This window comes from Nothobranchius furzeri, chromosome 10 (genome assembly GCF_043380555.1).
Source record: "Nothobranchius furzeri strain GRZ-AD chromosome 10, NfurGRZ-RIMD1, whole genome shotgun sequence".
Taxonomy (NCBI): domain Eukaryota; kingdom Metazoa; phylum Chordata; class Actinopteri; order Cyprinodontiformes; family Nothobranchiidae; genus Nothobranchius; species Nothobranchius furzeri.
The window spans coordinates 64,730,839-64,754,656 of NC_091750.1; the positions used below are offsets into that span (position 1 = coordinate 64,730,839).

At 41.5% G+C, this 23,818-nt stretch overlaps 2 protein-coding genes across 5 annotated transcripts; both read left to right on the forward strand.

Annotated features, from left to right (window-relative positions):
• The first annotated feature begins 2,265 nt into the window (after nucleotides 1-2,265).
• On the forward strand, nucleotides 2,266-3,473 carry LOC139072124 (spectrin alpha chain, non-erythrocytic 1-like). 2 transcript variants are annotated; one of them, XM_070555387.1, is made up of 3 exons: nucleotides 2,266-2,511; nucleotides 3,092-3,209; nucleotides 3,280-3,473. In XM_070555387.1, exons 1-3 carry the CDS (start codon nucleotides 2,485-2,487, stop codon nucleotides 3,471-3,473), a joined length of 339 nt encoding a protein of 112 aa, XP_070411488.1. In that variant the 5' UTR covers nucleotides 2,266-2,484. The 2 variants fall into 2 exon arrangements, 1 of the variants encoding a protein (XP_070411488.1); XR_011521733.1 differs by having other exon boundaries at nucleotides 2,374-2,511; nucleotides 3,087-3,209; nucleotides 3,280-3,292.
• LOC139072123 (spectrin alpha chain, non-erythrocytic 1-like) lies at nucleotides 3,383-4,904 on the forward strand. Of its 3 annotated transcripts, none has more exons than XR_011521732.1 (6): nucleotides 3,383-3,497; nucleotides 3,921-4,013; nucleotides 4,124-4,228; nucleotides 4,301-4,333; nucleotides 4,414-4,530; nucleotides 4,658-4,737. XR_011521732.1 is itself a non-coding variant. In XM_070555386.1 (6 exons), exons 2-6 carry the CDS (start codon nucleotides 3,948-3,950, stop codon nucleotides 4,733-4,735), a joined length of 318 nt encoding a protein of 105 aa, XP_070411487.1. In that variant the 5' UTR covers nucleotides 3,383-3,497; nucleotides 3,921-3,947; the 3' UTR covers nucleotides 4,736-4,904. The 3 variants fall into 3 exon arrangements, 2 of the variants coding, with proteins under 2 accessions (XP_070411487.1, XP_070411486.1); XM_070555386.1 differs by having other exon boundaries at nucleotides 4,414-4,449; nucleotides 4,658-4,904; XM_070555385.1 differs by having other exon boundaries at nucleotides 4,301-4,449; nucleotides 4,658-4,761.
• Nucleotides 4,905-23,818: the final 18,914 nt, after the last annotated feature.

The following is a 23,818-nucleotide window of genomic DNA, read 5'->3' on the forward strand; positions in this document are numbered from 1 at the left end:
CAGTTCCTTTATTCATGTCAATCCTAGAGCTCCTCTCTGACCTTCATGCTTATTTAGAGCAGCTGATTTTTAAAGTTAGCAGAGTTCCTCCTTGGTGGTGGGTTCACTCACTCATTTAACCCTTCACCACTGAAATCAGTTTGTTCATTCCAATCCTCCTAAATAATCCTCCAATCGTCCAGCTGGAATCCTTAAGGGTCCCGTAACGTCCGTCCTGTCCAAGCCCCCACAATGCCGCTCTAAAAATGGTCCCATCCCGGAAGTAAGAAAAATTGCAGTTCCACCCTCATCCGCTGGGGGCTGGTGCCAGAAGCGAGCAAATCCTCATTGACTCCCATGTTAAAAATGCCGATTTCACAGCAGAAATAAACATGTTTACAGCCTGGTGCCAAAACATGTTTTTTGTCTAAATTATCTAGTTTATACTCATGACAACTCTGAGGGGGGTGAATTTTTTTCTCACTCTTCTGTTTAAGTGTATTGAAAGCCTAAAATTCTGTATAATTAATGAGCATCCGACACACGTGACCGCCGCCTCAGACCCACGTGACCACAGAGCTAGCTCCGTGGAAAGGCCTCAGTACAGCCTCGGTCTGGCTTGGAAACTGCTCCGGCATTTTGAGTCTCTGTGTTTGTGTATTCTTCTTTGGATATTATTGGTGCAATTGTTGGACAAAATGACTTGCAGTGGTATTAATTGCACTAATAGAGCGTCCAAGGAGTCTCCACTTCATTTTTTTCGGTAAGTTAAAATCTATATTCGTATTTTATGTCACTGCCACCTTTAAACTAGCTGAGTTTACCGAAGTAGCTAGCTAACTATCAGTTTAACATGTAGCATGTACTGTTTAACCATGAAATTTAAATGTAAAATACGGTAAAATAATTAATAGGGCATATTTAGATGGGTAATAGGGTAAAACCCAGTGCATTTAAGATAAAAATGGGTTGAAATATGACGGAGCGCTAAGAGGGAGACTTCTGTGTCCATTCTTCCATCCGGTAATCCCCAGCGGTCAGGCCGGGCAGCCTGACCGATCCGGCGCCTACTTGCTGCGCCTAGCTGCTGCGCGGTCTGACCGCTCGTGGAGTTTTTCATGTCTGACTTTAACCGCATCTACCGTATTACGGCGTGAGCGCAACAGCGACAACTTAATATCGATGTGTAAGCAGCCTGAGTGGTAGGGTGTTTTCATCTGAACCCTTAAAACCTCGAGCAGGCTATGCTGCACTATTGACGTGTTAGCGCGCGGCGCAACTTAGCAACGTGACATGTCTCTGAGAAAGCGTAAAACATGGACGCTTCTTCTGAAGCGGAAAATAACACCTCTTTTTAAGCAGAGCAGGATGTCGCCTCGGCTCGTTCACGGCCGAGCCGGACTGAGCTCGATAACATTGACCAAGCACAGCCACTGGGTCGTTGTAGCTGCCACCAGGCCTGCTGAAGGAACTCCAGCGGGTTTCATCAGACTCGTAAAGTTTCTTGTTTTTGCTGGGGATTTCTGTATTTTACCGCTCCCTCCTGCAGTCTTCCCCTATTAAAATTTAAAATGTGTAACTTTATGTATTGTGATGAATGACTAATATTCATGTAAAACTAAAACGTTAGGCATTTAGGGGGAAAAAACAAAATAATAAACATTATACAGATGTCAAATAAATCAAACTGTAATTAAACTATATATTTTCAAAGTCATATAGACAGCATGATGGTTTGTGTGATCCGCGCGGTTTCACTTACACCCCTTTAATGATCAGGCTGTTTTTTATTATTTTTATCAGCTGATAGCAGTTAAAATTATGGTAAAAAATACTTTTATCTGTTTTTGATAACTTAATGCCCAGGAAGAGCATCTTCCTGGGCATTAAATATAACCCAAATGTTTTATTATGAGCAGATCTGATGAAGGTGTAGACAAGCAGTCTGCAAAGTAAAACTTGTTTAGAGTCCAAACTCTTACTAAAGCTTTTGAAAAGAAAAAATGGTTGAATTTTGAGAAATATCCACAACAGGGGAGCGACACCTCTGAAAAATGTATATTTTCTCTGAATTCATAGAATAATGTGAAGATTCTGGGAAAAGTTGGGATTCTGAGATTAAAACGTAAATCTTTCTAATCATAATTCTGGCAGTTTTTGTGTCCTTCTGCTGTGGAAAGTCGTGCAACATGAAGATACTGAGAAGATGCTTACAACCTGTATTTTTATTCCATCCATAAATAAAATCATGAGCTATTTTTTAATCCAAATTTGATCCAAAGGGCCATCGTTGGTTCCAGACCCGTTCTAGAACATTCCTCTAATCTTAAAGTCATCATCAGTTTCTTCCTTTTAACAAATATTTATTTGTTCAAATATTTAATATTTATAACTGGAATATTTGTTCCTCCCTCTCCCACTGCAGTTAGTCCTGTCCTGCAACCCTGTTTTTGCAGCTTAGTGAAGCCAACCATCACTAACCGGGGGGTGGTTTTGGACCCAGAGATGCGGATGGACTCCCACATTAGCCAGGTGGTTAGATCCTGCTTTTCCCGGCTTCGCCAGCTACCAAAGATGAAGTCCATCCTGAAAGACGTGTCATATTTTCTCCCCAAGCCGGACCTGACCGTCATGTATCGGTCCAAAATAGTGTGATGATATTGTGTTTTTTGTACATAACAGACTTTTTAACAGACAAATTTGTCGCATTCTCCTACACCTCTTCACGGGCTCGCCACAGTAAATATTCTATTAGGTGAGAGATAAACTTTATTGTATTTATCCTAGTGAATCTATAATTAAACGGGTAAACTAGTAGTAGCATATCCAACGTCAAAGAAAGTAAAATGTTACTATCAGGAGAGGGAGAATGTTTAAGTGGTTAGCAGCAGTGTGCTAGTCGATGGCCCCCTCCATGAGGCCACCACAGCTCAGCAGAACGTCGTTGTAGCTTCTTCTGGGGAGAAAAACACTTTGAGAAAAAATAAAGTTAACAGCTGAAATAGCAGGAAAGAATACAGTTAAAGAGCAGATTGTAGAAGAAAGAAACCCCTGGGTTAAAATGATCTGTCTACTGCATAATGCTGAACTCTAACATGTGTCCTCAGGGAAGGACCTGATTGGTGTCCAGAACCTGCTGAAGAAGCACCAGGCTCTGCAGGCTGAGATCACAGGTCATGAACCTCGCATCAAGGCTGTCACCCAGAAAGGAGAGACCATGGTGGAAGAAGGTAGAGCAGGTCTGGTCCTGACATGTTTCTGAGGTGTCTGCAGGTTCTGGCTCACTTTTTTTGGGTCCAGGTCACTTCGCTGGTGAGCAAGTGAAGACTAAACTGTGGGAGCTTCATGGACGTTGGGACACGCTGAAGGCCAAGGCGTCCCAGAGGAGGCAGGACCTGGAGGACTCTCTGCAGGCCCAGCAGTACTTTGCGGATGCTAATGAGGCCGAGTCCTGGATGAGGGAGAAGGAGCCCATCGTTGGAAGTCCAGACTAAGGGAAAGACGAGGACTTGGCCGGGGTATGGAAGTCCCTTCCTGAGAAACTCCAATCGCTTTTCTTTGCTCTCTTTCCAGTCCTTCATAATTAGTGTTTCTGTATTTGTCATTTCCTTCGGTTGTCTACCAGACGTCGTTGCTCGTTTGAGCGTCTCATGGGTTAGGGGTAGAAGTGCTGGCCTCGCACAGGAAGTGATGACAAACGTGTTCCCGTCGCTCTTATTTCAAACGGTTTACAAGCTGTGATGTGTGTTCCCGCTGCAGAGCAGCCATGACACGTGGCAGCCGGCAGAAGGCTCACGCTTTTCCACTAAACACCTGCAGAGCTACGTCTGCGGTGAACTGAGCAGGGTTTGTTTTACAGTGGCGGATCCGATTGGACCATCGCTGCGAGAAAGCTCCACTTGTGTCAGACGAGCTGAAGGTTCTGATGTTCTGCTCCACAGGCTCTCCTGAAGAAGCACGAGGCCCTGATGTCGGACCTGTCGGCTTACGGCAGCAGCATCCAGGCCCTGAAGGAGCAGGCCCAGTCCTGCAGGGTGAGTTCAGAACCCTCGGCCCGTCAGAACATTCTTATCCACCACGTTCTAACACCAGACCTGTTAACCCGACAGCAACAAGGTGATCAGCAGGTGCTTATGTCCTGCAGGACCTGAAGGCCAACGAGTCCCGCCTGAGGGACATCAACAAGGTGGCATCTGAACTGGAGTCAGAAGGTCTGATGGCTGAGGAGGCTCCTATGGTTCCGGCTCAGGTGAGCGTCACCTGTCTGCAGCAGCTGGTCCCTCTCACTTCCTGGTTTAACTCTGCTCGTCTATGTTTGTAGCAACAAGAACATCTGGGTTCTGCTCCTGGAAAGGTGCGTGTTGTCCTCCGCCTCCACCAGAACCAGACGTGGTGTTTATGTTACCACTCATTTGTTTGTTTGTTTGTTTACAGGATGAAGCCGACTCTAACACGGCGTCACCCTGGAAGGTGAGTTCATTCAGCTGATCAGAGGTCACCTCTGATGGCCGCAGTCACGGCCGACCGTGCTGACATCACACAGGAATTCAGGTGACCCGGCAGGCACCAGGTGCTGGTGAAAGTGGGGACATGTCAGCTGGTTGCCATGGCTACAGTTATCTTTATGCATCTGAATGACTGCTGACTGGTGTGTGTTTCCTGTGACCTTTGACCTCAGACCGTACGGTTGGGCGTTCAGACGACGGCTAACTTTAATTCCATCAAGGTAAGAGGAAGCTCTTCCCTTCCTGTCTGAGCGATCCGTCTCCAGGTTTCTTCGTCCGGCGTCCAGCCCGCTGGCATCCACCTTCATCTCACCTTCATCTCATCTCACTTCATTTATAGTGCAATACTTTCACATTATCATTTTCCCACACTTCTGTATACCTGTATTTTGTTGTTTTTCAATAAAGAATGACAAATTATTTAAGTTTGGTTTTTGTTGCACACAAATATATATCTGTAAAAAATATCTACAAAGCTAATGTTTACATAACAAGTATGATCGGGTTTTGCAATACGGCACTCAAGTTTATTTTAGTAAGATTTTCAAACCAAGTAAAGTTAGTAAAGAACACATTTCTATTGTCTGCTAAGAAACTGTTGGGATTTAAAATGGGCCTGTTGTACAAATAACTTGTAAATGATTATTCCTCACTTTTGTCTTAACCAAAGAAATTCCAGTAATTGAGCAAAAACATTTATTTTTAACACTACATTTTATAAAACAGGGCGCAAAGTGTCGGCACATGTATGTATGTATGTCGATGGTCCGCCCCAACCAAACCAAGAGACACAGACGTCAGGGAGGCCAAGGTTGTCTCTGCAGCTCTCTGGGCACCACGCCTCACTCAGCTGTCTCCAATGATCCAAATGGCTATGGAGGAAAAAATAACAGGTTTGGCCTAGCTGTTTAAAGTACAAAACCATACATGAAGTGGTCAAGACAGGTACTTACACTTGCTTTGTGTAGCTGACGTTGACACACAGGCTGCCATGGTGACCTTTTAATAGATCTAAAAAAAATGTAATAAAAGAATGAAACTTAAAAACTCCCAAACCTCATGTCATATTTACTAATCAGCTATGGCTGATTCATTGTTTGGATCACAGTGAGTTACACTAATTCTAATATATTTTTATTTCTATTATACATACATACTTTTTAACTGTTATTTTCACATGACTGTTATCAGGCTCTCTTGTTCTGGTTCTGATGATAATCCCGTGTCTTCCAGTAAGTTATCTTGTGCTTACTTCATCTGTATTATGTCTCTTTACTTTTGGTAAATTGTACTGAGTCCAGAATAAAGGCTAGTTGGCTGTACAAGATACAAACAAGTATTACGTTTTGGAAATATATGAAACACCGCCAGCATCTGTTAGAGCCTGTGGCGGGGTGCTGAGGGCCGGCTCCAGCCCAGGAATGAGCTCTACACGCCGGCCGGGAGGGTTTGAAACACCGCCATCCTCTCCTCTGCTGGCTGTTCATTCTGTTATGGTTACCGGTGCTTGTGTTGCAATGTGAAACGTTTGGTCTCAGATTTTGTAAGAAAGATAATAAAATGTCCCCCCAAAATACGACTTAAATATATTTTCTCTTCTTCATGATACATTTAATGGCTGGTGCGACTCAGGAGTGATAGCGCCGAAAAAAACTGTACTGAAAACTTGCTCAAAGCAAAATGTATTCATTACGGAAATAAATTATAAACTTACCGATTTAAAACTTTTTTAATACAGGTACTTCTCACGAACAGGCGCAGAAAACCTCCACCTAAACTCCGTGTGAGGTTCAGGTTGATGGGTGTTCCAGTTAGCTCCGGTTGGGTTGAAGCTAGGTGGCTACATCCGTTAGCTCGGCTCCCACCTCCGCTTTAGCTTTGGGTTAGCCAGGGTTAGCTTCAGGTTAGCTCGTAGCTAGTTCGCCTGGGTGTCGTCACTCGAGCCCAGCCTTACAGCCACACCCTCAGCGCCTCCTCTCTTCCCTTTTATGGAATTGTCTGGGCTGGACGGAACCTGTGACACGGTCAAAATGGCGGTGGTGGACACCTCCCATTATGGACAGATAACGTGTTATTGAAGCCTATGGAATCGAATTGTCCAGTATATGTACAGTCTATGGTCCTGTCGGAACAGGCCTTGGGAGCCCAGGAGTTACTAGAACTAATGGTGTCTCCTCACCAGCGTGAGCCTCCAAACTGTGAAGGTTGGCCTCCAAACACTAAGTTTAAATTCATGCATTTATCTCCTCTTGTAACAGTTTAACATGTTTTAAAAGGCTTGTATCATGATATGTTACACCTCCCAGACCAACGATTGGTCCAATATAAGATAAAACATTGTCGTAGACACTGTTAAGACGTCATTATTTATGAAATAGAAGTTATTTTCCTGAGCCATTACTTCAGCCAAGATATAGGATGCATGGATTTGATGAAACCATGCTGTCTCATGCAGTCCTATATGTGTAACACACACACATGCACGCACGCACATGCACACGCAAGCGCGCGCATGCACACACACTGCAGCAGAATCATGTGAATGACTAATTTAACTACATTGAACTGCTTTAGTAATAATTCAATCTCTTATTCTGGAGTAAAAATAAAGAAACAAGCTAAATCATCACATATCTGTGGCATCAAGAAGCATCTTCTGAGTTCAAACACAGGGATGGAGCACAATGTTCACACCTGAACAATATCAGGATGTTTTAACTCACAGAGGCCTGCAGGTCTTCTGTTTTATGAGCAAAGCACTGATAATCCGCTTGTTATGAGCGCTAAACGTTATTTTGCCGCTGCCGTGCGGAGCGGTAGAGAAACACAATTCAAACACGGAACCGAGTCCGGCTACCGAAGCGAGCAGAATTCTGCTGACGTCACACCGGTGCGCGAAGGTGCAGGTTCCAACCCACAGGAGAGGAGGGAGAGAGGAGGTAAACAGCGAGATGAGGAACTGAACCGATGTCTTTGAGCAAAAGTGTACACCCCCACACCCCCCCCACGGTTTAGACGCGGCGCTCATGCAGGTGTCTCTTTCCATTCCGACGCTGCTACACGTAATATTTTTAATTTATTAAGCCTATAATTTATTTTTACTCAGTAATGGATATGATTTAAAATGTAGCGAATTACAATTCTTTTTTTAAAAACTTACTCAAGTAAAAGTAAAAGTACAGATTTTAAAAACGACTTAAAAAGTATAAATATACAAAAAAGCTACTCAATTACAGTAACGTGAGTAAATGTAATTTGTTACTTTCCACCTCTGCCTCACAGGATCAGGAGCTTGAGAGCAAAATGGCTCTATTACGTTACACACTGTTTTCATGTCTAGTGGAAAAGAGGGGTTGTGATACTTTAAAATTAGATCATTTTATTTTTCATGAACGACTTTTACTAACCTCCTGTAATCACCACGGATTCCTCTTTTTGTCTCTCCTGAGAAGAAAAACTTGTATTTTCATTCTGAAAATCAGAGGAACTAATTATTGTAAAATAAAAAAAAATATTTACAACAATTATTGGATAAGGTGGTTTGCAGAAAAGCTGTCATTTACAATGGGACCCTAAAACAATAATATTTAGCTGATACAACCTGAAAAATGCTTAAACTTGAATGCAGCACTCTGGGTTTCTAAGCTATGAATATCCCATCAGCGTGCACTTTTTATTAATTCATCACCAGCTGTGACACCCAGCTGATAACAAATCTTTGTACTGCATTTGGAGAGACTACAAATACAGCTTACATACTGCGATTGCAAAACAGTACATTTCTATAAAGCTTAGATGAGATATGACACCATTTGAAATTTCATATTTGGCTGGTTGTAGGTTTTGCTTTTTGAATGCATAAAGAAAAGGTGACACATAAGTAAATACGTGCCTTCCATTTTGCTATCTCACTCCTTCATTTTTATGACTTTCTTGAAGGGCTAAACTGTTTACGTGGCTGTGATATTCAGAGCATCATGCCAGCCAAGGAAATGTAAAAAAGCCACTGGTTCAAGTGATGTTAAACTATCGAACAGGTGGTCAGGTTTTGTGTGTGTGTGTGTGTGTGCGCGTGTGTGTGTGTGTGCGTGCATGCGTGTGTGTGTGTGTGTGTGTGTGTGTGTGTGTGTGTGTGTGTGTGTGTTTATGCACTTTAGCCAGATTGATCTGCTGATTTGGAGGAAAAACCAGGCAGACATGGATGGCATTTGTTGCACAAGGAGGGGGTTTGCACTGCTGCCGAGGACATACACACAAACAGCTGAATATCGCATGCACATAAACAGTATGCAAACTACGTTGCCCGTGGCTTCTCAGACGCCCTTGGGGCTTTTCCTGTCCATCTGTTGTGACAGAATGACCACTCTGCCCCCTACGACTCGAGCAGAGCCACACGCGTGGAAGAAACCCGACACAAACCTGCTGCAACCCTGCAGAACAGCGGCGGGAATCTTTGACAGCATTCCAGCCGGTCGAGCAAACAGGTCTTATTGCGGTGGGCTACACATTTTAGATGAAAACACCTCTGTCTGTCTGGGTAACTGATGTGGAAACAAGAAAGAACATCGTTTTAATATTTTCTGTGTCTTTGGTCTGCACAACCTGCAGGAAATTTTTAAAATTCTATGCTCTCGCAGAACAAAATAAATGTGAAATTCCATTATTTCAGAGGCATAGCTAATGAGGCCAAGGATTGGGGTAATGGCCACCTTTATTCATTGTTTTGGCCACCTCAAATTCACCCCCAGCCCAACAGCCTTATATTGATACCTTATTAGTTTTCTTTGTTATAAACATGGAGTTGAGAGGGAACTGGACAAGCACCAATGAGTTGCAACATTTATTTCTTTATTTAGGCGAAGTTTGTGACATGAAGCAGATATGTTTCAGATAATAACTTTATCCGTGTGGTTTAAAGAATGATTTAAAGAGTTTTTGAGAATCAAACAGTCAGACAGGAATAATAACTTTCTACAAGAACACACGCAGTTCATCATTAAGATGAACATTTTAAGTGCTTTGAACTGAAATGTTTTTGTTACATTAAAGCAAACTTGACTCTTTGCATAAGGTTGGCCTTTTATTATCTCAAAAACAGCTATGATCAAAATTAGAGTCGGGTTTGATATTCGTGTTTAATTTGGTGACATGTTTGGCTTTTAAAGCACAAAGCGATAAAAAAATGTCCTTTTGCTGCAGGACAAACGTCAACGTAATGTTTTTAAAAATCATTATTAAAGGTGTGGTTGACTGATATAATCGGTCACTCAGTTTTTCATTTAGGCTGAACACGAAAATAGTCTCCTACACCAATCTCTTGAATTAGCTTCTGATAGAAAATAGACGGTGAAATTCTGGAATTTGAAAATCCTCACAGATCTGCGTCACACTGAAATAGCATTCACTCACCAATCTCAACTCACGACGAGGGAAGCTGTTGTTTCAACGTCCAGGAATCAGTAGAGTGTCTCTGCTTAAGCTAACCATTAGCTTTAGCAGATTCACGACAGAACTCCTCCAGACTTGTGTCATTCGTGGAGATTAAGCATCCAGATTGCAAGTCAATGATAGAATTGTGTTGTTGTTATCCAGTTTGGGGCGAGATGTCCAAATATCAGGAAATAAGACTCCAAATTCTGTCTTTGTGTTTTTGCAAACTTGGTCTGCTGAGACAGGGGTTAGTGGGCTTCTTTGTACCCTGAGTTCTGCCTGCAAGGCATTCCTTCCTTCCAGAGACTACTGCAAATTTAGAGATTAAACGAGTAATCCACTCTAAGAAAAAATGAATAAATATAAATAAATGATAAAATAAACACTTATTGATAAAGTTAAAAACAACTTACAATAAAGTTAGTTGAGTGAATGAAAAAAAATTAATTCAAGAAATTGATCATTTTGAACTTCGGGTCAGAACCAAACAGGGTGAGGCTGCTTTTAGCTACTATGCTGCAGACGGATGAAATCGGCTTCCTTATGACCTCTAATGTACCCCAACTCTTGTACCTTTTAAGTCAGAATAAAATACTTTCATGTATTCATCAGCCTTTGAATGATTGTTTCTTATGCTGCGCCTTCTGCACTGTAACTGCTCACCCTTTAACTTCATCTTTTTTCTGATTCTTAAATCTGAAATTCGTTTGTGTATTTTCTTATTGTGCCATCGTGTTATTTTAATGTTCATGCTATTCTCGCTAATGGAAAGCGCACTGAATTGCCTCTGTGAATGAAATGTGCTATGTAAAAATAGCAACCTTGCAAAACTATCAATTCATCCTAAAAGCAGTTATTTACCATCACGACTTTTGTCACTTTGCATTGACAAAAGACAAATGTTCAGATGTGTTGCCTTACGTACCAATGAAGAATGATTTAACAAAGTGTTAGGGTTGATATACAGTAGATCTCAGCAGGTGTTGATTTTACTTGCATGAAATATTTGTCAAGGGCATAACTAATAAAAGTGAAAATTAACAGTTTTTACTTCCAATTTTCTCCACAATATACTATATTATCCACTATATTCACTGAAAACACCTGTTTTATTTTTGTTTGTTTGTTTTTAACACCACAAACAAGAACATATTTCTCTCACTGCTTTAAAAATCACTTAAATCACTTCTGCAAAGCAAAGAGAAGAATACCTGTGCTTTTTTTAAAGCAATTACCCCGGACAAGCTGTTACTAACAAGCTGGAATTGGTTAATTGCTTCTGTGTTTGTGTGACTAAAATAACTTTGAATGTCACCTTGTGTTGTCTTGCTGCTGCAAAAGGAAAGTCTGGGTGCAGCAAACGGGTCGTGAAGCCCAAGTTGGCTGAGTTGTGTTGATTAACCCTCAGGATAACACTGTTCTAGTGAAACATGCTTTTTTAAGCTACTTTCTAAGGAATGAAAAAAGGTATGACTTGTTGGACTTGTGGACAGAAGCCATGTAAAACACTTGTCTGGACAAGTCCCATTAGAGTTATCAGTGCTGTCATGAAGCAGAGTGGGATTTGATCTTTGGAGGCAGATGTTCACCTCTCTTACACAGAGATCAATTTAAAGTAGAATTACATTTACGACAGACAGCTTGGCAAAGGTGTACACGTGTTCTCCGATTGAATGATCAAACTGAATTTTAAAAACGTGATTTATAGCACTGCAAAATACATGAGAATGAATTATTTATGCTGCTGTACGGCTTCAATCAAGGAAATGAGATGAGCTAAGCCCCGATCATTACAGAGATGGCTTACATCAAAGCCTCGTAATGTGCGTGTTTGAGAATGTGTGTCTTTGCAAATTCACTCAGAGTCTTTCCGTGTGACTGACCTGGAGATTATTGAAAACAAATGTCACAATAGAGTTGAGTGATAGTCATGTTAACAGAGGTATATATTGTGTCTGTCAACCTGACTTGTTCTATAAAATCAACACTTACTAAGGTAGCATGGTTCCTCATGTGGAAAACACCTCCAGAGGAAGATTATCTCCCTGTGTTTTGATGCCAGAGCAGAAATGATGAGGTCAGTTGTGCGGTTATTAATGACTCTGCTGATAAGGCCCGGTTCACATGGCGGGGCAATCACAAAGATATTTGACTAGCTCCGCCCCTTTCAACAATCTTAATGATGTGCATGATTACCGTAAAGGCTCCAAAGATAATCTTATCAGACAATCCTACCTTGTGTGGTGTTATACGAGTGCTCTGGTCCAATCGGAAAACCGTCAGTCATAAATTTGGGCTTTCCAACATGTTGGATTGTCTTGGTCTGATGTTCAGGGACAAACAAACGTGCTGCCTGTTGAATTTGATCTGTAGGTAATAAGAAAGGGTGACGAAGCACGCAGCATGCTCTCTGCCACCAGGATTGTTTTCTTCGAGGTCACTGAGCGGGGAATGTTCATGAAACTCGTCCGTGTGTAGTGTTTACTAAGTTGCTGCGCACCACACACTGTAGGACAAAAAAACAACATATCCATGATTTTTATCACCTCATGTGCGGCCTCTTGTTCTTTGACAATCACCTAATTTCAGATTTGTGGATATAGAACATCCATGTTGCAAAACACACAGTGTCAGTGGTAGAGTCATGTTGCTAGTAGCCAGTCAGAGATGAGATTTCCAAAGATCAGGAGATGAGACTCCAAACCCTGTATGATCGGGCAATCTTCTAATTCCTGAAACAGGCACGCCAGAGCTTTTTTCCCCAGACAGAGTGCGACTTGCAAGCTATTCATTCCTACTAGAGACCATTGAAAATGTATTAAAATATCAGTGAAGGACCTGTTTAACTAACAATTTTTTGCTAAATATCTGAAACACAGCCTTGTAGCCATTTATTTATTTTTATCACATTAGCTTCTGTCCAAATTTAAGTTGTTTACATGTTTCCTAAACTGCCAAAGTTTTCAGTTCAACTTCCAAGTTATTTTTATCTGAAGTAAAGTTGGAAACATTCAGGAGTTATAGCAGCCAAGACTCATATAATAAATTAGCCTAATTTGTGTTGCACATCTTCAGAAAAGACGCTAATAGATGCTAATAGGTAAAACTAAAATAAAAGTAGAAAAAAAACTATTTTACTACTCTATTTATACATAAGAATCAGAAAAAAGTAATTGGAAAGACAACACAAAATGAACTTAATGAAAACGCTAATAGAGTTTTAATAGAACAAATATTGGAAGAGACCGGTCACATCCTCTTAAATCCCTCAAGATTCTCTATTGAGCCAAGAATATATTTATTTTAAAGCAGGAAATAAAATAATGACTCAATAAATGCAGTTTGGGGCACATTCCATTGTCACCATGCTACTAGTAACTATAAACTAACCCTCCCACTGTCCTAATGGGTGACCCCACAAGGAAAGTTGACCACTGAGCAGTGTTGCTGGTTTATCCCTTGAGGTCCACGTGGCAGGGGTGAGGTGGTGCTCACTCCTCACCCCTGCCACATGGACCCAAGGGATAAACCTGCTCAATGGTCAACTTTCCTCGCGGTGTCACACCTATTAGGACAGTGGGAGGGCTAAACAATTTTATTTTGGGATGATAAAAAATAATTAAAATCCATAGGAATTAGGATGTGCCTTTATTCCAAGTTTTGACTCAGTAAAGTGTTGATTACTGAATTGTATTTAGAAATATTTCCCCTAAATTCTAACAAAACATTGTGTGAAGGGTTCCTGACCAAGGATCGGTGAGAAAAATGCCACGGAGCATCACTTGAGAGCTGTCCCTGCTCCACCAGTGCACACGCTGATACATATTCCCAGCGAGGGGGAGAGATTCAGAGCAGCCCACTGCTGCTGACTGCCAAGGGCTCAACTCCTCATAAGCATCAGCAGCATTTGGAGGTGTTGGCAGACGCGCAGGATGGACCTGTTACTGCACAGTGGTTGGACTCAGCTGTTTCCACCTGAGAGCTGCTGCTGAATCCATTCTCTCTGCCTCCTACAGCCTCTTTCAGCAGAAATAAGGTCATGCTACTTAGAATATCTCTCCGAGTAGGCGTTCACATGATACCTGCCCTAATTGGAGTCCTGTAAATGTCTGAAACATTCCACTGGATTTTCCAAGAAGGATGAAGAGGCTGAATTTTAAGCATCTTGTATAAAAAGGTGTGATTAAAGTTTCGGTATTAACATTTTTACCACCGTAATAAAAAAAAGAGCATTTCCTCATTTTCTCCTCCCATCACATCAGCTGTGCTTTCGCCTCCCTCCCGCTTCCTCTGTATTCCTCGCTCCCACTGTGTGAGGAGCCACATTAAAAATAAATAGAGAGAAATGACGGGCAGAGAAATCTAATTGTTTAGACATCATACTGAATTTTAGAGGTCTCCGTTGATTTAACAGGGGATGATTTCACTATTAAAGATTCATGATGAGATCGTCTAGATGTTGGCTTTAATTCTGTCAGAAACCAAAGAGCGGGCTAGCCAAGCCACAGAGGGACCTGGTAAAACAGTTACCTGAGATAAAATATTTAAAAAAAACGTCTGACCTTTCAAACTCCTGGAAAGTGCTCCCCAGGGACGACTGAAATAAAAACCAGTGGTATGGGGAGGAACAATCATTATTTATCCTGTTTAATCAAAAAGTACAAGAGCTAAAACAAGCACAAAATGTTGCTCTTTTGTTTCGTGATGGTAGAAACTGACTTGTGCAGGATTTCCTGTAGCTGTTGCACATTCACACGCGGAAACTGACTTAGATTTAATGGACACTTGTACCTTTTCTTCTGTCCCTTTAGGAAAGGATTGCAGGCTGCAGTTCCTATTTATCAGACTGCCAACCATCTGAAATCAAATTTCCCCTGAAGACACCGTGAAATTACAGATATTTTCTCTCCCAGTCCACCTCCCTGCCAAAGCCCACAGGATAAATATCACAACTCTAAGCCTTTCAAGTTGCTATAAGCTGGTTCGCCGATGACATTTTGACCAGGCCTGTTTCCTCCCCTCGCCCCACAAACCCCCTCTCTAAGACACACACACACACACACACACACACACACACACACACACACACACACACACACGTTCTGTCCAGAGTTTCTTTGTCTTCCTTTTAGCCCCCCTCCCAGTGACAGGCTTAGCAGTGCAGTGATCCATGGTACTACCCGCCTGTTTATCCAGGCTAAGTGCTCTTTGCTCTGCCCCTCCACTTTCCTCTGTTGTCTCAAGCCTGTTTGATTGATAAATATTGCATCCAGCAGGCAGAGCCAAACCCTGACCTTAAGATAATGGAAATAGTTTGAGAACTGTATGACGAAAGACTAAAGTCTCAACCAGCATTCAGGGCGTTTTTGGGAAAGGTGCGTCAGGAACGATGGATGGAATGAAGGCCATTCACTATTTGTGGTCTAAACTATGGATCTTTGAATAACGTGCATTCATGTGTGTGTTCCTGGAAAGTTCAGGTCATTTGCTGTTTGTGAATATGGCAGCAACCTGCGTTAAAGACAAACTAAACAGTTTTGGTTTGCTTTTAGCATCCCCTAGTGTTTGTTTGTCAAACCAAAAGCTTTGCCCAACAGGATCCGGACCGGCACTCTGAAGTTGCAAGTGCAATATTCCGGCCACATAGGGCGATGGGGGTCTGAGTCACATTTCATTAACCCTGTGAAGGGTCATTTTAGCACATGATTTAAAAACATGGAAAAGTTGCATTTTATGATTGACTTTAACTAAAGTATTCATTTGCCTTCTAAATGGAGCGGGCTTTGGAATGAGCTTGTGCACTTTGAGAGTAAACATCACGGCTCGAAAGTTGATCTGCATCCGTGTGTGTCACACGTCACGTGATCATAAAGCAGACAGCCCATGAATTAGGAAATCATTTTGCGAGCATCTCAGCTTATAGCATCCTGATTGAGGGATGGGTGGGTGTGGCCAGCTCCAGCCAATTTCCTTAAAGTGACAGAGCCCTAAAACGGCTCGTTTTGGAAGGTACTGTAAACGTAAAGAACAAAACCGCTATGCTTAAAGCGAGGCACAAACCGGAAAAGCTTCTGCAGCTCACGCTTCCGACAAGCGATTGAGAGATAACGTAAAGCTAAAAACACGCTGGTTCTTCCTGATGTAAGAAGTGAGCACACTCTTTTTTTTAGGTTGTTTAATGTTTACACGATTATAGAACACAATATTCTGTGACTCTTAGTTAAAAAGCTCAAAGACGCTGGCAGTCAGAGGCTTTCTGATCAGATAACGGCTGGCAGTGAATGAGTTATCATTCTCACCAGTGCTTTGCTACCATTTCCATGCCTTTCCCATTTTTGTCCATTGTAAAAATCCCAGTTTAACCCCTATAAAACTGTGGATCTGCTATCTTCACATTGATAAAAAAGAAGAAAACTGCATTTGCTTTGAAGGATTCCTTATTACATTTTTCTCCCGATAAACTGATTCTTGAAGCTTCTGCGGTCTTTTTGTTTCCTGAGTGAACAGTTTTGGTTGGAAAAACAAATTCACAATAGCAAGCAAACATTTGTATGATTTAACCCTGCAGTACTCTACAGTGTTCATAATCCCAGAACTCTAAACCAGAGAAAGGATCTCTTTTCTTGTCCCAGAGGCAGAGAGGGAAATACATTCTTTGCTTTGTCTCCTTGCAGACAGTTGAAATATGATCTTTCCAGGAAAACAGATGTGTTTATCTGAGAGAACCTGCTTTTCTCCTTTTTCATAAATAAAAACAGTGATTTCATAACTTCTAACCAAATACAATCTAATTTTCTTGTTGTTTGATGTTGCATGAAATGCCACAAATCACACGCCTTCTAGAAGTGCCAAGATGGCATTTTATTTTTTTATGCTCATAATTGTTCAATTAAAATTAAATAAAGCAATGCTTTTGAAGACTGACCACTTTTGTTAGCCATATTTTTCCTAAGTAGATACCGTTATTTACCAGCATGTAAAGGTGTGGATTGATTTCACATGTTAATTACATAAAAAGCAAAACAATCTTTTCTGAGCCACTTAGACCAGCTGGATAGAGATCTCTCCTCTGAAAAGACCTGATTTTGTCGAGGCAACACGACTCTGTTGCTACCGCAACAGGAGGCAACATCTTCTCCGTCTCATTCAGTTGCACTTGGACCTCTCAAATGATAGAAAAATACCTCATAATGTCCTCAAACCAATGGCAGTAAAGCTTTGACAATTGCCAGCCTGCTGAGTTTGTGGCTTTGGGTGCAAAACACATCTAGTTTTATAATATAACTATAACTATAGCATAACTCAAAAAAAAAAGTATAGAAATGCTTTGGTTTTTAGAGATGTAATGCTTGCTTTTATTTGATCGGTTTTGCTAAAAAAAAATTCTCTCATGAGAAAAAGAGAAACTCATTATTCAAACCCAGGCTTAAGGGTATCTTCAATACAAATAATAAAAGGGTAAAATTACTCAAACTACACCTGAATGGATTTATCCTGTCATGGCAATAAATAAATAAATAAAAAACGAGAGGGACAACTAAAATCCGAAATGTGTTAAAGGGGACATATTATGCTATATTCTTTTGCATCCTTCTGTACCACCATGTGAGTCTCTGCCTTGATAAGCACTCCAAATGTGACAAAAACCTGTCCATTTGATTTTTATCAGGGTTTGGTGTTAGAAAGTATGTACCTAAAACACGCTGTGTGAGGCTGAAGTGTACCCCCCCCAGAAGAAATGTGGAATGCTGCCGCCGCTATGGAAGCTCTTTCTCCCTATCCCAGCCTGGGCGGAACTGTGACCGGTGAAGGCCGTGGAACCGTATCTAGGAGTCACTGTGCCCTCTAACCCATTATCTCCCTCCCATGTCCAAACGGAGGTGTTGAGCGCTGCTCCATGCGGCTGCACGCACTGAAGTGAGGAGAGTCCCAACCCCACCTCCCCACCTAGTGGACACTTATGTTGTGTAATGTCTGAAGTCTGTGTACATATTTGTCTGAGGTGTTTTTTTGCATAGCAAAGCTGTCCTCTCTGTGAAGGGTAACTCTGAAGTGCCTTTTCTCCCTCCCCCTTACTCCATCCTCATATAAACCCTCTTGATCTATTACGATAGCGCAACTCGGGTTGCGAATGACCACAGTCACCAATTCTTGTCATGTGTCATGTATGTATGTCGTATCTCAGAATTGTGTGTACTGAAACTCTAATTTCCCTCTGGGATTAATAAAGCATTTTTCAATTGAATTGAACTGAATTGAATTGAAAAATTTCTAGCTGTGCTCTCATTAAGAAAACGAGAACTAACCATACGGCGAGCAGGAGGTGGGGACGTAGAAATTGACAAGTTAAAGAAAATGCAATGGTGATCTGAAATATAAACATCCTCGGGACAAACACTGTCAGCAGTTAGACTCAGGGTAAAACAAGGTCTAGAGTGTGCCCCCTGGTGTGTGTGGGGCCAGAAACATGCTGGGTAAAGCTGAAGGTGTCCATGAGGCTGGAGAAATTCATGGCAAAGAGATCAGAGGGATTGTCAACGTGGATGTTAAAGTCACCAACAATCACCAGTCTGGACAGCTTCACAGTGGAGGATAGGAAGTCACTAAACTCCTGAAGGAAAGATCTGTTTGGACCAGGTGGACGATAGACCACAGCACAGTAGAACGGGTCCTTACGCCCGACTTTAATCAGCTGCAGTTCAAAGGAAGCAAAGAGACCAGAGGTTGTAGAGCTACATGGAAGATGGTCTCTGAAAACAACAGCTAGGCCTCCACCACGACCAGAACCCCGGGGCTGGCTAAGAAAAGAATAACCACTCGGGCAGAGTTCATTCAGACCAGAATAATCAGATGTTTGCTGCCAAACTTCAGTCAGAAACAGAAAATCCAGGTTTTTAGAGAGAATTAGATCATTGAGCAGGAAGGACTTATTGTTAACAGAGCGGGTGTTCAATAGGAGTGAGGAGGAGGAGGAATCAGAAACAACAGAAACAGCTGGAGTTAGTGGACGTAAATTAGCAGGGTTAGATCCACTGTGTTTATAAAAACCACTTATGGAGGAAACAGGAGGAGAAACCACTGAGGAATGAGGATAAACCGACCTTAAAAAACTTGGATGCAGAAACTTGGCGGGAATGCGGAAGTGGCGCTCAGGTCGCCAAACAAAGGAAAAGAAGCTAGAAGATTGCGCCGATGTTTACTAGACAAACCACACTTTAAGAGAAGTCTTATTCTCACCTGGATTCCTGCTCGTTTTCCTCTTTTCCTCCGACGTTTTCCTGGGACCAGACAAACATAGCTGGAGGCGTGCAGGTTGGGATCGTTGTTTGGCTCCGGGCCAGTGCGCCACTCAGGTAAACAAACAGCGAGGTACGTCCTCGGTGCATCTTGGGCGATCGTGAACGAACGGAAGGACAAAAGAGTCTGGCGACGATAGGAGATGGTAGCAGGGACACTACTGAAGAGGATCGTAGACAGGAACAAGGTGGAAAAGAGGAGGTTAGTGGAGAAAAGTTTGAAAAAGTGGCCGGTGACTGCGGCTAAGCCAAGCACAGGCGCCATCTTGTTACCGACCGGAACCGCACTCATCACAGACATAGAATCACAAAGTACTTCAGTTAGATCAAAACAAAATAAAACAAAGTCATGAAATCATAATGATCTCAAAAAAGAAATAGATTAACTTCAGAAAAAATGAAGTCATAAAATTATAACATTTCATAAACAAATGAAAGATTAAATTTTGAGTTAAAGATAGGAAAATTAAAGGTTTAGGTAAAAGCAGCTTTAAATAAAAGGGTCTTTAGCTGTTTTTGAAAAGTGTCCAGACTGTCACTACGTAAGGACAATGGAAGATCATTCCAAAGTCAGGGGGCAAGTTGCAAGTGGGTGTTTATCAGGATTATCTCAGGGAGAATGTGATTTAGCATATACTGGCATTTGTTTATCTTCGTGTCACAAATTACTCCATGTGCAAACACCTTTGCACGTCCTACAGCGGTGGTCTGGACCAACGGTCGTAATATAGACATGATCTGCAGGTCCATGCAATGTTGATTGTTTTCTAGGGTGAGAGCTAACCTATATCGGTTCATTGGATATTGGTAAAAAAGCAAATACTGAACATCCCTACGAACACAATTACCTTTCTGAGAAAAGCAAAAAGCTACAAGTAAATAAGCAACATGGCAGCTAGTTTGTACTGTTTTTCCTTCTCGTACGTCCTCTCACATTCACACCACAAACTCCTCCTAAAATCTCCCAGGTCCTGGATGAAGGAGCTGAATGCGAGTTGATTGTAATGCTGTTTCGCTTGCAGTAAGACATACAAAAAGCCCCTCAGTACTCCCTTTGAGCTCTGTTTGAGAGACAACCTGAGAGAAACAACAGAAACTCCGAGTGGAGGGAGCTTAGAATGACACAGCTAGAACCTGCAGTTATCCACTGAGTGATGGAGAGACTTTAGATGTTTCCCAGATGAGTCTGCTGCCAGAAAACCCACTGAAGAAGAGATTTTGTGGAGCCCACAGCAAGTCACATGGCAAGAGATGCAATGCTTTTCCCGAGAGAGATTGCGGATTTAGACAATCAGAAAATAACTAAAACGAGTGTTCAAAATGTTCTGAACAAAAATTAGGTGCGTAAAAATACATTTAATGGGAGAAGATAAAACTATCCATAAGCAGATAGAAATGGAAAAAAAAATTACTAATTTTTCTCAGATCTTTGACTTTGGTCCTTCCATCCATCCATCCAGTTTAGGTTGAGGAAATAACAGACCCAGAAGGGAATCTCTGACATTCTTCTCCGTAATGACACTCCATTTCCACCTGGGGGATCTTAAAGCTTTTCCAAAAAAGAGTGGAAATGTAACTTCAGCTGTGAGTTCTGGGTCTGCCTCAAGTCTCCACTCAGTGGGACATGTCCTAAAAACCTCCAGAGGGAGGTGTCCAAGAGATACCCCAATCAGACGCACAGACCCTCCAAGGCTGACTGCTTTTAATGAGAATACTAGACTCGCACGGGAGTTACCAAAATGTCTCAAAACAATTGCAAAGACTCTGAATGTCCTTGATTTCAGCGTCAATTTTGCTTATTTTCTTGCAGTTTTTATTTTATTTTATCCATTTTCTCTCCAGCAGTTTCTCTCCCCAGTGACACGTTGGTAAAAATGGCTTCTTGCATTTGGGAATCTTGTTAAGTTATGAGTTAGATCTCATGACCAACAGGGAAGAGGTAGAGCAGACAGACTTGCACATTTAGAGTTAGCTCCTTCAACATAACCAACTGAAGCAATGTTTTCATTTCTGCAGACCAACTCCCAAATCCGCTGCTTAACCTGCTGCTCCATCCCACCATTAATATGAACAAGACACTTGAAATTCTCTGCATGAGGTTAAGACTCATTTATTCATTACTTTAAAAACAAAAAGCTGAGCTATAATATTAATTCACATTGAGGCAGTTACGTTTTGAGCAGAAATGACGACTCAGCATTTCAGTACTTTTCCCCTTTTACTGAATATATTATATGTATTTTTCCATTCATAGTCTAGCAAATAGAAAAATGTTGTGGAACAGATAGATGCTATTGCAAATGCTGGATTTGGGAGCGCTGTCAGTATTTTGGGACAGACAAACAGATAATATGTTTTAGGTATTTAATGACTTCTAAGTTGATTTTCAGAGCAGGTACAAATACTACAACTCTGAGGTATTTCGTAGACCAATGCATGTCACTGAAGGGCAAGGACCTAGTCATTTCATTTTCAAAAGAGATTTTTATACATTTAAATTAGTGATGTACCAATATGAATTTTTTGGGCCGATACCGATATTTGATATGAAGATCGCTGTTATGGCCGATACCGATATTTGATATGAAGATCGCTGTTATGGCCGATAACCGATATTTGCAGATACCGATATACTGACATTTAATGCTTCTAAAATCAGCAGATTTTGTATAGAATGAAAATTATGAAAGCTGAATTTACATTATTAAGTACAAACACCACACACATTTACGCTTCTGAGATTATTACAATCACTGTTCACGTGGCTAAACAATCACACATCACCCCCCTCACCCCCTGAAACAGATAAACAAATGGAGACAAGATGGAAAAAATATCGGTTGTTAATATCGGCCCAGTACCGATATGTTAAAAAATGACTAACATTGGCCGATACCGATATTGATGCCGATATATTGTCCATCACTAACTTAAATTAATCAGCAGTTTTTTTATTACTTTTGCAATGAATCAGGTCAACGTCCATTTTTATATAATATGTTGTTGTTAAAATATTTTCCTGCCCAGTTTGTTCTAAGAGCATCATCAAAGGTCTCCTGGAGAAACAATGCTTCTGCCTCTGTGAACCACTTCACTTTTGTAAACATGGTATGAAGGTTGCATCAGTGATATTTTACTGAGTCATCAGTTTACAGAGAGAAGGTGGTAAAGTAAACCTGTTGGATTCAGTTTCCCCCACAGGAGAGATGAGTCTGACTTCCAGTTATACCAGAGTCATTTGATCTGCAATCTCATCTAATATTCTGTTATATAACATCTCCGAGACACGCGTGAGGTTTCAGCTCCGTACCCGCTCCCTTTGCTCTCCTGTCTATTGTCCATTTATTTTGCCATCTTCTTCCTTCCAGCTGAGCCCATCGGGGCAGTGACCTCATCTAAACCTCAGCGCCATGACCACTGAGCTTCCTGTGTGTGCAAGAAGAGATGAGAGTGCCAGACACCTCTCTTATTAAACCTCTGTTTAGCCATCAAGCTGAGGGAGGGGCATGGGTGAGCTGGACCAAGCAGGGTCTCTTTGTCAACTCCACAATTACACTCTAATTGGGTCCCATTGCTTCTGACTCTGCTGGGAAATGATTGTGCACACAGGAAGGAACACACACAAACACCCGTAATCATGTGTCTGCAACTTCTCAGCAGATGACTCTGACTTAGTGATGAGATTCACTCTGACCTCAAAGGGTGAGTTCAGAGAATTAGGCATGAGTTTGGACCAGATCGATGTGCTAACGGCTAGTCACAGCGGGGGCAGGTGTAAACAGGAATGCTGCTTTTATTAAAAAAACAAAATTCTATTATTCTACCAGGTGGGCTCAAATTTAGTATGTCTCATCCAAGCTGGAAAAGATGACTTAGTCATTCAGCTTATTTGTGTTATGAGTACACACTAGTACCTAATATTTTTTTGACATTGTTGGCTAAACAATATCCTAACTTTAATGCATCTGAACATCCCAACCATCAAATTAAATGTGAATTTCAATAAGTGAGAACCAAAAAGAGCCTGGGCTTTTCTCCAGCTTGTCCCACACACCAATGTTGACAGAATCCTTCAGCCAAATACAGAAATAGTCGTGTCTTTAGAACCAAACTGGGATGTTTCTCTAGCCTGGATGAGTCATTTTGGACCCAACAAAAATTGTTGAAAGAAAACAACAAAAATTGCTTCTCAATTGATTTAGACCAGGGTGTAAAAGACAAAGGAGGCTACGCGGCCAAAAATGTAGATTAACATGAGAAAATGTCATATATTGAAATATTGGTTTCTTCATAAATTTTTCACATTTGGCATCTGATGAGAATCTCTAAATTTAAGAAACTTTTAAAGAAGAATAGTGATAAAAACATAAAAATGTAATAGTCCTATGGTCTACAAAACACATTTGTCAAGTTTGTTGCACAAGATCCTAACCTAGAACTCTAGACCAATCGTAGCAGTACGAAAAAACTTTCTCTCCTACGCTCCATTGAGCTTCAGCAGGTCTACCATTGGCCCAAGCAGTTTTTTGTCTGGCCAATCACATGTTGTCTGGGCTTGTTTAGTACCAGAGCTGTGACAGAGTAAAACTACAAAGATGGCATCAGCTC

Bases quoted from the DNA above. Each gene is read 5' to 3' on its own strand.
- LOC139072123 (XM_070555385.1), top strand. From the start codon at position 3,948: ATGTCGGACCTGTCGGCTTACGGCAGCAGCATCCAGGCCCTGAAGGAG. The intron at 4,014-4,123 runs GTGAGTTCAGAA...TATGTCCTGCAG, and splicing joins AGCAGGCCCAGTCCTGCAGG to GACCTGAAGGCCAACGAGTC. The intron at 4,229-4,300 runs GTGAGCGTCACC...CTATGTTTGTAG, and splicing joins CTCCTATGGTTCCGGCTCAG to CAACAAGAACATCTGGGTTC.
- LOC139072124 (XM_070555387.1), top strand. From the start codon at position 2,485: ATGCGGATGGACTCCCACATTAGCCAG. The intron at 2,512-3,091 runs GTGGTTAGATCC...TCCTCAGGGAAG, and splicing joins TGGACTCCCACATTAGCCAG to GACCTGATTGGTGTCCAGAA. The intron at 3,210-3,279 runs GTAGAGCAGGTC...TTTTGGGTCCAG, and splicing joins AGAGACCATGGTGGAAGAAG to GTCACTTCGCTGGTGAGCAA.